The sequence below is a fragment of the Lithobates pipiens genome, unplaced genomic scaffold (assembly GCF_037356315.1).
Source record: "Lithobates pipiens isolate NorthernLeopardFrog02 unplaced genomic scaffold, aLitPip1_a1.2 Scaffold_1, whole genome shotgun sequence".
Taxonomy (NCBI): domain Eukaryota; kingdom Metazoa; phylum Chordata; class Amphibia; order Anura; family Ranidae; genus Lithobates; species Lithobates pipiens.
Window position 1 is genome coordinate 40,139,470 of NW_027507685.1, and position 16,817 is coordinate 40,156,286.

The following is a 16,817-nucleotide window of genomic DNA, read 5'->3' on the forward strand; positions in this document are numbered from 1 at the left end:
TATCCTTTTTAAGAACTGGTGCCCAAAACGGAACTGCATATTCTAGATGAGGTCTTACTAATGATTTGAACAGGGGCAAAATGATATCTCTCTCTCTGGAGTCCATACCTCTCCTAATACAAGAAAGGACTTTGCTCGCTTTGGAAACCGCAGCTTAGCATTGTATGCTATTATTGAGCTTATGATCTACCAAGACCCCCAGATTCTTCTCCACTATGGATTCTCCCAGTTGTACTCCCCCTAGAATGTATGATGCATGCATATTCTTAGCCCCCAAGTGCATAAACTTTACGTTTATCAACATTAAACCTCATCTGCCACATAGTCGCCCAATTTGGAGACATCCTGTAAGGACGTTATTCCACTGCATAGCTTGGTGTCATCTGCAAAGACGGAAATGTTACTTTTGATCCCAGACCCAATATAATTTATAAAGATATTAAAAAGACATTTTAATGCATTAATATATTTTCACCGGTCACATAATATACTCTTGGGTGTTCCAAGATTGCAAGGAGTTGTTACTATACTTACCTTGGGTTTATGTGCTTTGGTTACCCTACCACTAATGCCCCTAATATTACCCTCTTGAATATGTTCCACTCTGACTATCTCGAACTCTGGTCCCATCCCCTAGTTTAAAAAACCTCTAACTTTTTAGCCATCCTTATTCCCAGCTGATCTGCACCCTCCTCATTTAGGTGCAGTCCGTCCCTTCTATTATACCAGTTATCGACCGAGAAGTTGTCAGTCGACAACTTCTCGAATAGGGGGCCAGCGGTGGCGAAGAAGAAAGCCAGGCTCCTCCGCTAGTAAAAGAGCTAGCAGAAGATAGCGGAGGAGTCCGACGAGAAGACCCACCAAGACGGAAGAAGAGAAGACCACCGGAGCTGTCTAATAAATTATTTTAAAAACTTGTGTTTTTTTTATTTACACTTTTTTTTCTCACCAAGTGAATGGGTAGGGGTACATCTTACCCCATACTCATTCACATAGGGTGGGGGGCCCCCCCTTATTAAAGGGGGCTCCCGGATTCCGATAAGCCCCCCTCCCGCAGACCCCAACAACCAACGGCCAAGGTTGTTGGGATGAGGCCCTTGTCCTCATCAACATGGGGACAAGGTGCTTTCCAAAAAGCACCCCCCCATATTGAGGGCACACGGCCTGGTACTCTACCTTTAACCTTAACTAGGCCATTGTTTTCCTGTCCGTTCACCGAAAGGAAATTTCCCTCCATTGTCTGCATGGTGGTTTGGATTGTGCAGGACTATAGCCTCATACACACCACAAGTTTTTTTTGTTTAACCCAGTGGGTTGAACGAAATACTATACTATACAATCTGATGTTAGTACAGCAATCTCCCTGCTGAGCTATTATTAAATACAGATTCTTTTTTGTCATTTTAGATGGGCTCCTAAAGGGTGCCCCAGCTTTCCATTCCACCATGCAGGTGTCTCAGACTATTGTTTATGCTTATCGTCGCAGGATGGGGTTCCTCCTATTCTGTTAAGGCTCAATCCACTAGATCTGCAAGTGTCTTGAGCTTTTCAGTAGGGATGAGCTTCGTGTTCGAGTCGAACATACGTTCGACTCGAACATTGGCTGTTCGTCCGTTCGGCGAAATCCGAACTCTTGGTCCGTTCGCGTCAAAATTCGTGTGGCGCTCACGGCCCACAATGCACTGCGATGGCGCAGTGCATTGCTGGCTCATGATTGGCCAAGCATGCACTGTGACCCCGCATGCTTGGCCAATCGCAGCGCCAGCAGCGAGGAGAGCCATGATTGGCCACAGGCAGGATGCCTGTGGCCAATCATAGCTCAGGCTGTGTAGTGCACGCCCCACACTATATAAGGCCGCCATTGAGGCGGCCTCGTGTAGTGTGTTGGCATCTGAAGCAGTGGGTGTTCTGTGTACCTTCAACACAGTACACACCGATCGTTTTTGGCTGATTTCCTATCTTGCTCTTGTGTAGTGGTTATTGTCTGTGCCCTGACCGCAGTATACACCACTGTATTCACCTCACCTATATAGCTAGTGATCTATCTTTAATAATAGAGCTTGCAGTCAGTAGTGTTAGGAGATGCGTGCTCTGTACCCAGTACATACCGCTATAATCCACCTACATAGCTCTTCTCTATTTGAGCCCAATTGCCATCTGCAGGAGTTATTGGAAGTTGTGTGTGCCTCCAGCACAGCACAGTATACATCTGTATATACCCCTTTATCTCTGCTGTTTTCTGGTTATTGTCTGCGTGCCCTGACCGCAGTATACACCGCAATATTCACCTCAGCCTAAGGCCCAATTTTTCTTCCCCCGTTTAAGTACAATTTTTGATGCAATGCTTTGCAGCAGGGCTAATTCCAGCAAAAAAACTAGAGTATATGGAAGAGGTTGCAGTGTGGTGGCACCAGCAGCAGTGCCTAAGGCCAAATTTTTCTGCCCCTGTTTAACAGGGACATGTAATTACAATTCTTGATATAATATTTCACAGGAGGGCCCCTTCCTGTGCCCACCCAGAGTAACGGTGAGGACTTATAGTGTTGTGGCACCAGCACCACAACCACCAAAGGTCAATTTTTCTACCACTGTTCAACAATGGCATGTAATTACAATTCTTGATATAATCGTTCACAGCAGGGCGCTCCAGCGCCCATCAAGAGTCACTTTCAGGGCTTACAATGTTGTGGCAAAACCAACACCTTGTTCCGCCATTTCTGCAGAGCATATAGGGCAGGCCCCTACTTTCAAACATCCAACTTACAAACATCTCCTACTTGCAAACGCAAGGAGACAGCAGCAAGTGAGATGAAAAAAGATGGACGACAAAACAAATTATACAGGGGTGATAACCCTTCCCTATGTTTTCCAAAAAGCTTAAAAATAGTTTTTTTGACTGGAGCTACACTTTAAAAATGTACCAGTTGAAAATTACAAACAGATTCAACTTAACACAACAAACCTACACAGTCCCTGTCTTGTTTGCACCGCCTGTATACTGCTGTTCTGAGTATATAGGGCCTGGGGGCCACACGCATTTCCTTTTTTTAATATGGGTACAGGGTTCCCCTTAATATGCGTACAAGACCCAAATAGGCTGGTAATGGGCAGGGAGGGCTACCCATGCCATTTTTCTCAATGATTTTCAACCATATTGCAGGAACCAGATATAACATTAAAACCGCAAGCAGTTTTAAATGGTGTTATTTCCGTTTAATGTCATTTTGTGCAGGGACTGTTCTAAACACGGGAAACACGTGGCACTTCACAGGCATACTACAGACACCCCCCAGGCACCATATTTAAAGGAATATTTCACTTTTTTTTTCACTTTCATTGTCAGTAAAATAAGTGCTCCCGCCAAAACGGCCATTTTTAAAAACATTTTAGGCAGTGACCCATGTCCCCTGGGGCAGGAGGCAGGTCCCCAAACCCTTTTTAGGACAGTATCTTGCATATTAGCCGTTAAAATTAGCACTTTCCATTTCGAACGTTCGAGTCCCATAGACTTCAATGGGGTTCTAACGTTCGTAACGAACGTGGGGTCCGTTCGAAAGTTCTGGTACGAACCGAACCGGGGGGGGGGGGGGGTGTTCGGCTCATCCCTACTTTTCAGCATCAGGCAGCTGTTCTCCAGATTTGTAAGCCTACATCACGTTAAAAAAAAAAAAAAAGAAAAAAAAAAAAAGGGGGGGGGGGGGATTTTGGATTTTTACCCACTGTAAAATCCTTTTCTTGCAGTCCATTCAGGGGTACTGTGGGGCACACCGATAGCATGAGGGGTATACACTGGACTGGTCTACAGTGTTAACGTGACAGTATTACAAGAAGATTTAAGGATTTCCTGTGTCTCTCAATAGACTCCAAGAAAAGGATTTTATAGGGAGTACAAAAATGTGCTGCTTTTTTTTTTTTTTTTTTGCACCAATTTTGCCTGATGATCCTGATAGTAACACACTCCCGGTCCTTTTCTCCATAACAGAGGGGAGGGGTGCTATAGTACTTTGATAATTGGAAACAATGTAACTAATAAAAATACAACACAAGCAAGGATCACAGAAAGTTATCAGGTGACTTGGTTTCTGGATATCTAAGCAGGGTATAGACAGAGTTTTTCTTCGTTGAACAAAAAAAAAAAAAAAAAAAAAAAAAAAAAAAAACACACCACCAACTTACAGATATCCACACAAGCAATGTGGATGCATGGATCTCCACCACTGTGATATTGTATTCTGAGAGTCAGAATATGTTGGCTGCAGTGGCTGATTGAATATTGAACATTTGACAGAAGCCGATCTAACGACTGGTTTCTGTTGAACAGACAGGGGTACACAAGGACCGAAATTCTTCCAGTTCCTACTGAACCAGACACATTTTGATACATGTAGCTTAGGAATCCATGTAAAAAAAGTAAACTTAATAAAACAGTCTTTTCCATGCATCTTATTGTACAGATTGTAATTATATGTGTAAATGGGGTTAATGCTTTGCAGCAGTGACTGGTAGCCAAAGATCATGTGACCTGGCCTGCCTAAAACAGGCAGCTCGGGAACAGCAGTTTTTTTTTTGTTATTGATGGCAGGTCCACTTTCAATGACAGGTCCACTTTTAGCTGTCTGGGTAGTGGTCAAGCTGTACAGGAGACCTACTGGGAAAAGGTTTGTTGAGATTAGGATTATTAAGTTAGGCAGTTAGCTAAAGCATCCAAATAGCATGGGAGAAATTGATGGGTGGCATTACCTCCTACATGGATAAAGAAATAATTGCATGGGCAGACAATATCAGTTTGAAAAGATTGCCGTTCCCCCCCGTTAAAAAAAAATAAAATTCCATTGCAGCTCTGTAAATATTTGTAAGATATATGCGATTTGGTTTTTTGAACTAACAATAAATAATGTATGGCTTCTTAGTTTGCTTGTAAGCGGTGGACATTCCAGCATACCTGTTTTTGTGACCTGCCTCTACTGAATGTTTTACAGACACAGCAGCCCCCATCTGTGCCAGGGACATTACTGATCTGCTGATGAAAGAACTGGCTTTTCTGTCAGGTAAGCAGAGTGCCATTGCCCATCCTCCTGTGTTGCCTTGTAATTAAATCCTCACCATGGACTTGCACGCTGTTTGGCAAAGTGATACCCTGAGTATTATCCTCTGGTCTCTAATACCATCAGAAGTGTAGTTAATAAAACATTACAAGTGTTTAGAAGCATATAGGGTTTCTCTGAGGAGCAAACAATGTCAAATATAATTATTAAAAATACATAATGTTGTTCTTTCATAAAAAGGCATACAATTATATGAAAAATAAGACATGTAGAGACAACTTGCAGTATTCAGGTTTGTTTCAAAATATAGTTGAGACAGTACTTCACCATGTTCAGACTAGTATCCAAATCCATGTGTGTAGGCCCATCAGGAAGCTGGCATCTGATCTGTATGGGCCCATCATCTATGGTTAGTGTGTTCCCTGCCCTGCAGCACCATGTATACTCCCTAGACATGTGCATTCGTTTTTCGTCCAAATGCATTTTTGTTTTTGTTTTAACGAGCGCGCAGAATCCGAAAACCGAAAGATCCAACATAAACGCTTTATTTTGGTTTTGTTTTCGTTGGGACAGTTCGATATAGATAGGAGATTCGACATGACGCTGACAATAGCGGTCTGTGTCCATCGAACCTGAATGTGCCTAACCTTAGCTCTATTAGTCCAAGATTATTCGACAGAGAGAAAAGATTCAACATGAAGATTCGACTAAGCAGTCTCCACAAGTGGACATTTATGGTCAAACGATCAACCCATAGGCTATAGAAGAATTCTAATATTGGTTGACTAGTAATAATAATTAATAATTATTACTAGTGCCATACAAACATTAAAATTCTACTATAGCTTGTAGGTGGAACATTCGTCCGGAAATGTACGATTGCGGCGTCGTACAGTTTAGCTGCTCTGTTGAATCTTCTTAGAATAGTCGACCTTAATTATTTCGGATTTTCAGAAAAAAATTTATTTAAATGAAACAAAATAAATAAAAAACGAATTTCTGAAGTAACGAAATAAGTGTATTTTTCAGACGAAAACACGTAGGCACATGTCTAATACTTGCCCCTTGTATAGGTGCAGCTTCAGTGCAAAAAATGCCATGGCCACAAGTTATTGGCCTGCATAGTCATTACAGTGGTTTTCAGCATTCCAGGCAGCCCTATAGATATAAGATACAGAGAATTACATAATGCCAGGTCAGGATACGCTACAATAACCAGGCCTAAACACTATTGTTCGAGGTGGAGAAGTTGTCATCAACCCTGTGAAAATTGTGACACCATTCAGCATGACCGTACACAAGGTTTGGATTCCATGTCTCACAGAAGAACAGGTTGGGGGAGAGTGGCGAAAAAAAAGTGATAAGTGGGTCGAGAGTCAGAGGGGACAAAACGCCATACTTTTGCCCTGAATGGACAACATGACAATGGGGTTGATTTACTAAAAGGTAAATAGTCTGGAAACTGCTTTTTCGCTTGCACATGATTGGATGATAGAAATCAGCAGAGCTCTCCCTCAGATCAAGAGCAACTGCACTTACAGTAGACTTCTAGTCAGTAGTGTATTTAGGTTTTGTGCTTCCCTAGGCCAGACTAAAGTAGTGCACCCCCTAATTTTAAATATGACCCACCCCTTGATGTCAAGGCCACACCCCTTGCTGTTTAAGGCCCGTCCTGAAATTTTCAAGTCAGGACACTAGTTCTGAGGGCCAGGGGTGGGGGTGTGGGGTGGTCAATGGATTCCCTTAATTTGCATAGATTTCCTCTCACTTCCTGTTTGGCTATAGGGCAGGAAGTGAAGGGAAATCTCTGCAATGGAACAGCGATGGTAAAAAATAAAATGACAGGGGTTATAACCCTCTCTTGTTGTATCCAAAAAATTTAAAAAAGTGTTGCCTATAGTTCTACTTTAAGCACACATTTCTGATAATTTTATGGAGAGGACTAAGAAGATATAACCATGCCAACTGTGCAGCAGAAAACATAGTAGAGCGAGGAAGGTTTGTGGTCCAGGATGGACAGTCAAAGTTAGCAGCGGCACCCACCCCAAGTTGCAGAATGCCAGTCGCCCGCATACCGGAAGCAGTGAAGCCGCTTTGTGGGGACGCTAGACTAATTTGCCTCTCAGCCCAATCCGCCCCATAAGACTGGTGCTACACTAACAGGCAGGGACTCTGTTTTGCCCCCCTGCAAAGTGTTGGCCTAGGCCAGGATACAGCGTTGCTTCTTGTGCACTGTATGTTTGCCTCTAGTAAATCAACTTCAAATGTCTCTTTTAAAAATCTCAACTTTAGCCAATACATTTTTCTTAAAACATACAGTACAGGGCATGGGCTTATGCATTTCTTGACCATGGGTTTTATGCTGCCATCTTAAAGTGAGGACACTGACAAACAAACAAAGTTGTTAGTCCATTTAACCCTTCTCACCCCCAGTAATACATAGTTTGTTGCTAGGGTCCTGAGGAGATGAACAACCTGTCTCTACTGAGAGAAGGCTGCATTGATGGCACTGCAGCAATAAGATTCGGGATCAGTCTCCTCTTGACAGGGCCTCAGGAACCATAGCCAGACCATGGAAGACGCAGGGCTGGCCTGTAATGTTGTCTCTACACTGGATTCTAATTTTGGCATTCACCCTTGGTACAGCAGTACAATGCAGGTTGCTCTACAAATCCAGGGCCTGCATCCCAGTAGTTCCAGTCCATAAAGACACTGTGAAAGAAATGGTATGCCCCTTCAAAGTGGGCAAAGCAGGGAAATTCTGCCTAGTGGTCTTCCCCGTGGGAATTTGCCTATACATTTGGGGGGGTTGGGGCGAGTCAAGGTTTTTCCTCTTTGGGGTTCCCCCAACTGGGGTTAGTCTTTAACCAGGTCCTGACCTGACCTGTGATAGTTTCACAGCCGATCACTAAAATGTAAACAAACCATGGTAACGAAATGTTTCCGGGTTCTCCTCCTCACACACCGATCGTGTGTGAGGAGGAGATTGCGGTAACATCTCGTTACCGCTTACAGTGTGCACCAATCACACCTGATTGCCCCCCCCCCCCCAATAAAGAGGACCTGTCACCACCCCTCATAGTACCTGTCGCTCACAGTCCATCAGAGTACCCAAATACCAGTCACCAGGCCATCAGAGTACCTATCTGCAGCCCATCAGAGTACCCAAGTACCTATTTGCCCACGTATACAAGAGTGCAGTGAACATATGCTGCGTGGCCATGTATACTACAGTGCAGTGGCCATATATTAAGTCCTCGTGTATATCACAGAGTGCAGTGAACATATAATGCGTACCCACATATAGCACAGTATGCAGCAAACATACAATAAATAACTAAATATATAAGCAAAACAGTGAAAGTAGAATGTCAAACTTTCAGTAATCCTGCCAGATACAGCTGAAGTTATAGACAAATCTTTACCTTTTACATACAAGGCGAGTTGGTCCTCTTGTATTTTGAGCCTCTCGATTTGTCAATGAGATCACCCATCACAATAAATGGTGGAGGGGAGGGCAAAAGCTAAAATGTTGGAAAAAATATAGTTTACTTATTGGTATATAAAGAACAAGTACTTTTGGAGGTACAATTCACCCTATACTGTGATGAAGATACACCACATGATATTACAATGCTGTACAATCATAAAATTAATCACATTTGCACAGTAGCATGATGCCCAAGGTGCAGCATGAAGAAAATAAAGGCCCCAAGACATCATGCCATGTATGGCACTACTGTTTCCCTTAAAGTGGTTCTAAAGGCTTTCTACGTTAATAAATTCTCTGCATTAGGCTAAAAAAAAACTCCTGAGTGCAGCTCCCTCCCAGGCCCCCATGCCGCCCCCCCCCTCCCCACCCCGTATACTTACCTGAGCCGAAACTTGGTCCATTGCTGTGCCCAGGAACAGTATCTCTTTCTGCTTTCTCCCTCCTCATAGGCTCAAGGACAATCAAAGCCAGTGAGGAGGAAGCAGAGCTAAGCCATGCTCTGTAGGTCATTGGATGCACAGAGTGTGGCTTGGGAGTGAGTCGGGGGTGGGGGTGGCGGAGCTGCTCTGTGTAAAACAATTACACAGAGCAGGCAAGTATAAGGGCTGGTTCACACTGCAGGCGAGGTGAGGCGACTCCGACTTGCCTCGCCCTGCCGCGGCCTCACCGGCGACTTGCAAATGACTTCTGTATAGAAGTCAATGCAAGTCGCCCCCCGAGGTCGCCCAAAAGTAGTACAGGAACCTTTTTTCTGAGTCGGAGCGACTCGAGTCGCTCCTCTCAGAACGGTTCCATTGTACAGAACGGGGGCGACTTGCGAGAGCGAGGCGAGGCGAGTCGTGTCGCCTCGCATCGCCCGCTGTGTGAACCGGCTCTAACACAAGTTATTTAAAAATAAACATGGGTTTACAATCACTAACAAAAAAAATAAAATAAAAAAAAATAAAAAAGGGAGGGCCCCAAGACACCACCGGAATACGAGTGGCACGATTTCGGATGTGCAGTGCCCAAGAAAACTTCCAGCTCCACAAGTCATACATGCCATGTAACAATGCAAATACTACATACAGCTGCTTCTAAATGCTTTTTTTGAAGAACAAAGACACACAATAGAGATTGGAGAAATGGTTATTTCCCCACAGGGTGCTGCGGTGCTGCATAAAAAAAAAAAAAAAAAAAAAAAAAGTTATAGTAGCTAGGCTGTCAATCAATGCACCCATACATCAAAGACACCTCTGTCCTTCTGATGACAGTTGTGTGTCACAACTCCCTGCATTTATGGCAATGCTCTATCCTGGCCTAGGCCGACAAGGCCTGGATCCAGGGCAACACTTTGCAGGGGGGCAGCACAGAAAGAGTCCCCGCTGGCTTGCACTACACTGTTAGTGTAGCGCCAGTATTATGGAGCGGACTGGGCTGAGAGGCAAATGAGTCTAGTGCCCCCATAAAGCAGCCGCACTGCTTCCAGTATGCAGACGGACGGAATTCCCGCAACTGGGGGGGGGGCACCACTTCTAATTTTGACTGTTCTATCATCATGGACCACAAACCTTCCTCACTGTACTATATGTTTTCTGCTGCACCATTGCCATGGTTATATATTTTCTTAGTCCTCTCCATAAAATTATCAGAAATTTGTGCATAACCACTTGCAGTCTGCCATATAGCAGAATGATGGCGACAAATTGGTTGTGTTATCCTGATCAGATGTCAAATGACGTGATCAGGATAAAAGAGCCAGCACGCGCCACCTGACACACCAACGCCGAGCGTGGTATGAAGCCTCTGACTAGCCTCTGAGGCTTCTTATCACGTGATCAGTTGTGACCAATCACAGCTGATCATTGCATGAACCAGGAAGTGCCTGTAAACGTGTTTCTTTGGTTCACGCTGACAGGGAGAGCTGATCGGCGGCTCTCCCTGTCAGAGTGGTGGGGGGGGTCTATGCTGATAATCAGCACATTGATTATCAGCACAGCCCCCCCCCATCAAAAAGTGCCCATCAGCTGCCAGTGCCCAACACCTGCCAGCCTGTCCCCATAATAAACGGATGTCAGTGCTCACAACAGTGGCCAAAAAAGTGCCTATCCAGTGCCATCATTTTTTTTGTTTTGTTTTTTATATAAATGGTTGCCATTTTTTCGTTTATAGTGCAAATATAAAAAACTGCACAGGTGATCAAAAACCACCAAGAGAAAGCTCTATTTGTGGAAAGAAAATGATAAAATATTTGTTTGGGTACAGTGTTGCGTGGCCGCACAATTGTCATTAAAAGTGACAGCACTGAAAGCTAAAAATTGTCCTGGTCAGGAAGGGGAGAAAGTTCCCAGTATTGAAGTGGTTAAAGAACTAGAGGCAATACTTTTTTTTCCATTTTGGGTAGAATAAGGGAGGGTTTTAGCTCCTGTCATTTTATTTTTAACCATCCCGGTCTCATTGCAGAGATTTCCCTTCACTTCCTGCCCCATAGCCAAACAGGAAGTAAGAGGAAATCTATGCAAATAAAGGGAATCCAATATCCTCCCAGGCCCTCAGAACTAGTGTTCCCACTCGAAAATTTCAGGGTGGGTCTTAAACAGCAAGGGGTGCGGCCTTGGCAGAAAGGGGTGGGTCATATTTAAATTAAAGTGGTAGTAAACCCTTCTATCATTTTCAGTCAAGGAAGCTGCCATCTTGGCCTCTAATGATTCTTCAACTGCCATAATGCTGCACCTGTGATCAGTTTTGAAACCAGCCATTGGATGGTTTGAAAGTTTGGTTGAGAGCACAACCAATGTGAAAGTTAGCATTTCCGGCATGCCGGGAATGTAAGCGTTTTTTGAAACTGGGTTTACTCCCGCTTTAAAGGTGTGCATGAGTTTAGTCAGGCCTAGAGCAGCACAAAACCTAAAATGGTCAAATATGGAAATAAGTGCTTAGCTGTTCTGCTAACTTTTGACAAAGAGCTTCAATGTACCTATCAGTAAAAGCACTGTTTATTCTGCTTAGGTCATATAGAAAAGATGAGTGAATTTAATACCCTTAGAGAAGAACAATCTAAAGCCTAGTGCACAGGGGGCAAATCAGCATTCAGCCCATGTGTACTGTCGAAGGGACGTGACCGAAAAAAAAGTCTGCCGATCGGACAGCTCTCGCAGCCAATGGCTGAGAGCACTGACTGGGGTGTTCTGGTGGACCCAATAAAACAGCAGGGGAGATCACTGTACTAAAGCTGGATTGTTAGTACAGTGGCTCCTCTTGAGTTGTCAGTTTTCTTTCTAATCAGCCCTGCTGGGTTGAAGGAAAAAGAAACTACTAGTGTGTGCTAGGCTTAAAGGTTAAAGAAACACCAACTTAAAAAGTGAACTTAAAAGCTCCTCCACCCCTCCGTACATGTAGTGAAGGGGAATACTATGTGGTGTCACAGCTCTGTGTCTGCTGGGGCTGATGACATCACATCCAAGATGGCAGTGCCCAGCAGCAGTCTAAGGTCTTTTTGATGTATACTAGGGTTACCACTTCATCCCTTTAAACCTGAACACATATGAAGTACACAGGTTCTGAGGCTAACTTAATGCAGATAAGGCACAAAGTGAGTCTCATTACCACCTTAATCAGTAGGGATGAGCTCAGGCGTATTCACATGGAACACGTGCAGAGCTCGCTAGGAAGTCGGTGCAGCACTGCGCTAATCACAGGCAGTGAGACATTGCCCTTATGTGCGGCTGCAGAGATCGGTAATGTCTCATTGCCTGTGATTAGCGCAGTGCGTGTTCCATGCGAACACGCCTGAGCTCATCCCTATTAATCATCCACAGAACCTGTGTAATTCATATGTGTCTGGTTTTAAAGGGATGAGGTGACAACTCTAATGTATACACAGGACAGATAAATGCATGCATAAAATATGTTAACACACGGAATCTAATGGGAAGATTGTTGGTGATAGGTTCTCTTTAATATCATGTTTACATGTTTCTGGAATGGAAAAGGGTTCACAGAGAACCAATTCCAGCATCTTCTTCCTTTACACTTCATCCCAGTATTATTATTTACAAGCGTGGTGTGAAAATAAGGTTAATTGGTAATTAAAAGTACCCCCCTTAGGTAGGGATGAGCTCAGGCATGTTCGCATGGTCCACACGCTAACCCCCGCCAGGAAGTCGGCGCAGCGCTGAGCTAATCGCAGGCAGTGAGACATTGCCCCAATCTCTGCAGCCGCACATCGAGGCAATGTCTCACTGCCTGTGATTAGCGCAGCACTGCGCTGACTTCCTGGCGGTCTCAGCACGTGTTCCATGCGAACACGCCTGAGCTCATCCCTACCTTTAGGCCTCATGTCCACAGATGTCAAACGTCCAGATGTATCGAGAGCTCATTGCTAAATGTATCTGGAAGCATGTAATGCTTTTTTATAATTAAATACACATTAGATGTTTAGCAGTGTCTAGGTGCTATAAATTGGGGATAGCGGGTGTAATGCTCCCTGGGAAAAACATTTGTAGGCATTGATACCAGTCATCTTAGCAAACAATGGTGCATGTATTTGTGCCATTTACAGGTGCTTCAGAGAAAAATAAATGTAACTTTCACCAATGCAAATCCTAGCCATATCCCAGCCCTTACTACACACTAGTCATCTTATCTAACAGGTTACCCAAGCCCAATGCTTGTCAGCCACCATATACAGTGTTGTGGTTTTCACCAACCTTTAATTCCAACAGACAGGCCTTGTCCAGGACACAGAGCACTGACTGTCAGGTGAGCCTAGATTACCTGACAGGGAGAGGTGCAAAACCCGGAGAGGAACAGAGGTCTGAAAGCGGGTAAAAAAGGAGCCTGAGAGATGTATAAATCCCAAACTAGACTTCCAGGCTCTATAAAAAAAACATGTGTGAACACATGTAAATAAACGCAAGTACATTACCCTCATGCCTACCAAAAAATGTATACGTATGTCGACAAGAAAGGCGGGCTTTCACCAATTGGCTGCCAGGGCAATTTTTTAAAAATGTTTGCACATACGTTAAAAATTCTGTGTTTTTTTTTGCTGGAAATTACTTTAAAATCCCCAAAAAGTATATGTTTTCTTAAAGCAGACACCCGTGAGAATAAAATGGCGGTAGCTGCAATTTTTTATGTTTCACGATATTTGTACAGTTATTTAAAAAACACACATTTTCAGCAAAGAAAAACACAATATTATACCCAATTTTTTGGTAAAATCTAAAAGATTGTGTTGCATCAAGTAAATAAATACCAAACATGTCTTAAAATTGTGCAGACCCTTGGAATCGCAAAAAAAAAACGATGGTACCCAAAATTCTCCATACGCCTCACTTTAAAATCCGTGACAGGTTATTAATTTAGAGTTAACCATAAACTGTGGCCCTACAATTATTGCTCTCACACTGACATTTGCGCAAAGTTAATGTTAAATTAATTAACATGTGTGGCGAAATTAATGTTTACATACAAGTGCTGCTCTTTTTATAAAGGGGGTGATTAGGTGCTTTAATAAAAAAAAAAAACAAGTTTTATACATTTTTATGCAATTTTTTTACACTTTTTTTTGTTAGCTTTTATTGCTACCTCAGGGGGATTAGCAAGCTCCATATGTGATAGCATGGGTAGGTGACAGGTACTCTTTATGGAGACATTGGGGGTTTATTGGACATCAGTGTCCCCCCGCCCTCCAATGCAGTTATTCAAACACATATTGTGTATTTGATTTAAATTGCTGTATCCTTGGCTGCACTAATCAAGGTGACCCCGAAAGTGATGTAGTACATGTCCTTTCTGGGGTCATTAGTCACATGAGGGCTCAAGGAAAAAATGTTCCCCGAGTTCCTCCTGCTTTCACTGAGGAGGCTGTTTCCTGCTGTCCTTAGCTCCATGGAGGAACAGGAGAGCCTGGGAACCACTACGGGTCGTGCCCGGAAAGGGGCACACCCTTTGAGAGCTGATCATTTTTATTAGAAAGCCCTTTGCCAATTCCTGATGAGAGTTAATCACAATGGTCATGCCATACAGAAGCCATGCCACCCAAGGGCAGCATTAAGGGGTTAAAGGCAGCAAAAATGGATCTGGCAAGTATAATGTTTGTTTATGCTTACGGGATCAATTTCTCCACTTCAATACTGGGCACTTTTACCCCCTTTCTGCCCAGGCCAATCTTCAGATTTCAGTATTGGCACGCTTTGAATGAACATTGCACTGTCATACGAAACTGTAACCAAAATCTTTTTTTTTTTAGACAGAAATAGCTTTCTTCTGGTGGTATATAATCACCACCAGGTTTTTTAATTTTTGCTTAACAAATAAAAAAAAACATTTTGAAAAAAAATATATAATTTTGCAAATAAGTAATTTTTCTTCTTCACTGATGGATGCTGATGATGCGGCACTGATGAGGCGGCACTGATGAGGCTGCACTAATATGCACTGATTAGGCTGCACTGATGGGCATACTGGTGAGGTTGCACTAATGGGTGCTGATTAAGGTTGCACTGATGAGGCAGCACTGATAAGCTGCACTGATGGGCACTAATGAGGTGCCACTGATGGACACTGATAAGCTGCACTGATGGGCCCTGATAAACTGCACTGGTTGGCACTGAGACAGATAGAGCTTTCTTTTGGTGGTATTTAATCAATATGGTTATTTTATTTTTTGCTAAACAAACGAAAAAAGACAGAAAATTGAGAAAAATGTATTTTCTTCTTCACTGGTGTGCACTTATGAGGCTGCACTGATGACCACTGATAAGCTGTACTAATGGGCACTGATAACCTGCACCAATCTGTACACATTCACACTGATTGGGCTACATTGATAAGCAGGGCACTGTAATGTACTCTCTGTGCCCTGTCAGCCCTGCTGGTTATTGGCTTTCCGTTCCCCATACAGAGACTGTTTGTGAGGAAAGAAATGCAGATAACTGGCAAGTCTGTTTACATGTGACCAGCTGTGATTGGACACAGCTGATCACATAGTAAAGGGCCGCTGTGATTGGCCTTTTACTGTGATCTGTTATCAGCTGTGTTCAAAGGTCCATGGCCCACTCTCAAAACTGGAGAGCCAGGCGGGAAGGGGTTAAAACAGGTTACATTTAAGTCTAGGGTACCTCAATAAGCACTTTTACTTCCCTTATCCTCATCTCCTGCCGGCTTCCCCCAGGTGGTCCCTGCAGCCCCTACGCTCTGGTGGTCGCAGGTCTTCTGATGTCATCGAGCCTAATGCAGAACCCATGGCCCCCTAAACATAAACATTTAACCCTTTCAGTGCAAAGGGTTCCTTCCCCCAGCAATGGGCTTTAAACACAGGAGGCCCATGTGCATGAATTCCAGTTACCAGATCACTCTGTACCATGTAGAGCATTATTGACATCTGACGAATTTAGATGTCCCTTCCCATTGGAGATAAATCCATACCAGTAGATTATTATACTCCATTTTTTTGGTAGAATTCCTTTAGGCAATGCATGTCCTTCTGAAACTGTGGAGAAAAAATGACAAGTTTAGATCAGAAAAATTCATTTTATTCAAAAGTGTGCAATTGTTCAAAGAACAAACGGCAGATAAGCAGGAAAAAGGAAAGACTTGTGCTATCCACCATCCTCTAGTCAGACACTGGCAAAGTGAATACACTGAACCTTACATGAAATCATTGATTGTACAGTATATCTCAGTTTGACATCTCAGCTACAAAATGGATACATTAGCTCTGATGACAAACCTCACATAATTTGTAATAAAAACATCTTTGCCGTTCGGAAGCTTCCCTCCAACCAATTTGCATATTATTTTATATAGATTGTGATTCTGTACTTGCCAAATATGTTGCAGAAATCTCCCTCCACTGAGTCTGGCTGCATCCATTTTAACTGTGGGCAGCTGAAGTCGCTGCCTGTTCACTTCCTGGATTTACACAGACACACAGAGGCGCACCTCCAGCTCTGCAGCTCTGATTGGCTCTCTTATGACTCATCCTCCACCCTCTCTTCCTGGCAAACTCACGAGCGTGAGAGAGAGAGAGCTGTGCATGATGTCAAACGCCTTGGCTTTTTTTACCAGACAAGAAACAGGAAGTGCGTTGTATAAGGTATTTACTGGCAGAAAAAAATGTTTTACTAGTCAAAGTTAAAGCAACAAGGGCAGAAAGATTTAATAGATGGAAAGCTGAAAAAATGACTGAAGGTCCACTTTAATGTCGGAGGTTTATGGGAACACTTAATAATCTACACTGAGGGGTGCTCGGAGTCAGTAAGCAGCACTGGAGCAGGTAAAGCTAGTCTAAG

At 43.4% G+C, this 16,817-nt stretch overlaps 1 protein-coding gene across 7 annotated transcripts in view; it reads left to right on the top strand.

Annotated features, from left to right (window-relative positions):
• MCF2 (MCF.2 cell line derived transforming sequence) overlaps window positions 1–16,817 on the top strand; it is a 296,431-nt gene that overhangs the window by 57,050 nt on the left and 222,564 nt on the right. For all 7 annotated transcript variants that reach the window (XR_013277191.1, XR_013277215.1, XM_077490004.1 and 4 more), the window contains one exon: window positions 4,980–5,048. Coding sequence is in view for 4 of the 7 variants with exons in the window: in XM_077490004.1 (XP_077346130.1) it covers window positions 4,980–5,048 (69 nt within the window). In the remaining 3 variants the exon portion in view is untranslated. Of the gene's footprint in view, window positions 1–4,979; window positions 5,049–16,817 lie in introns of those variants that run through there.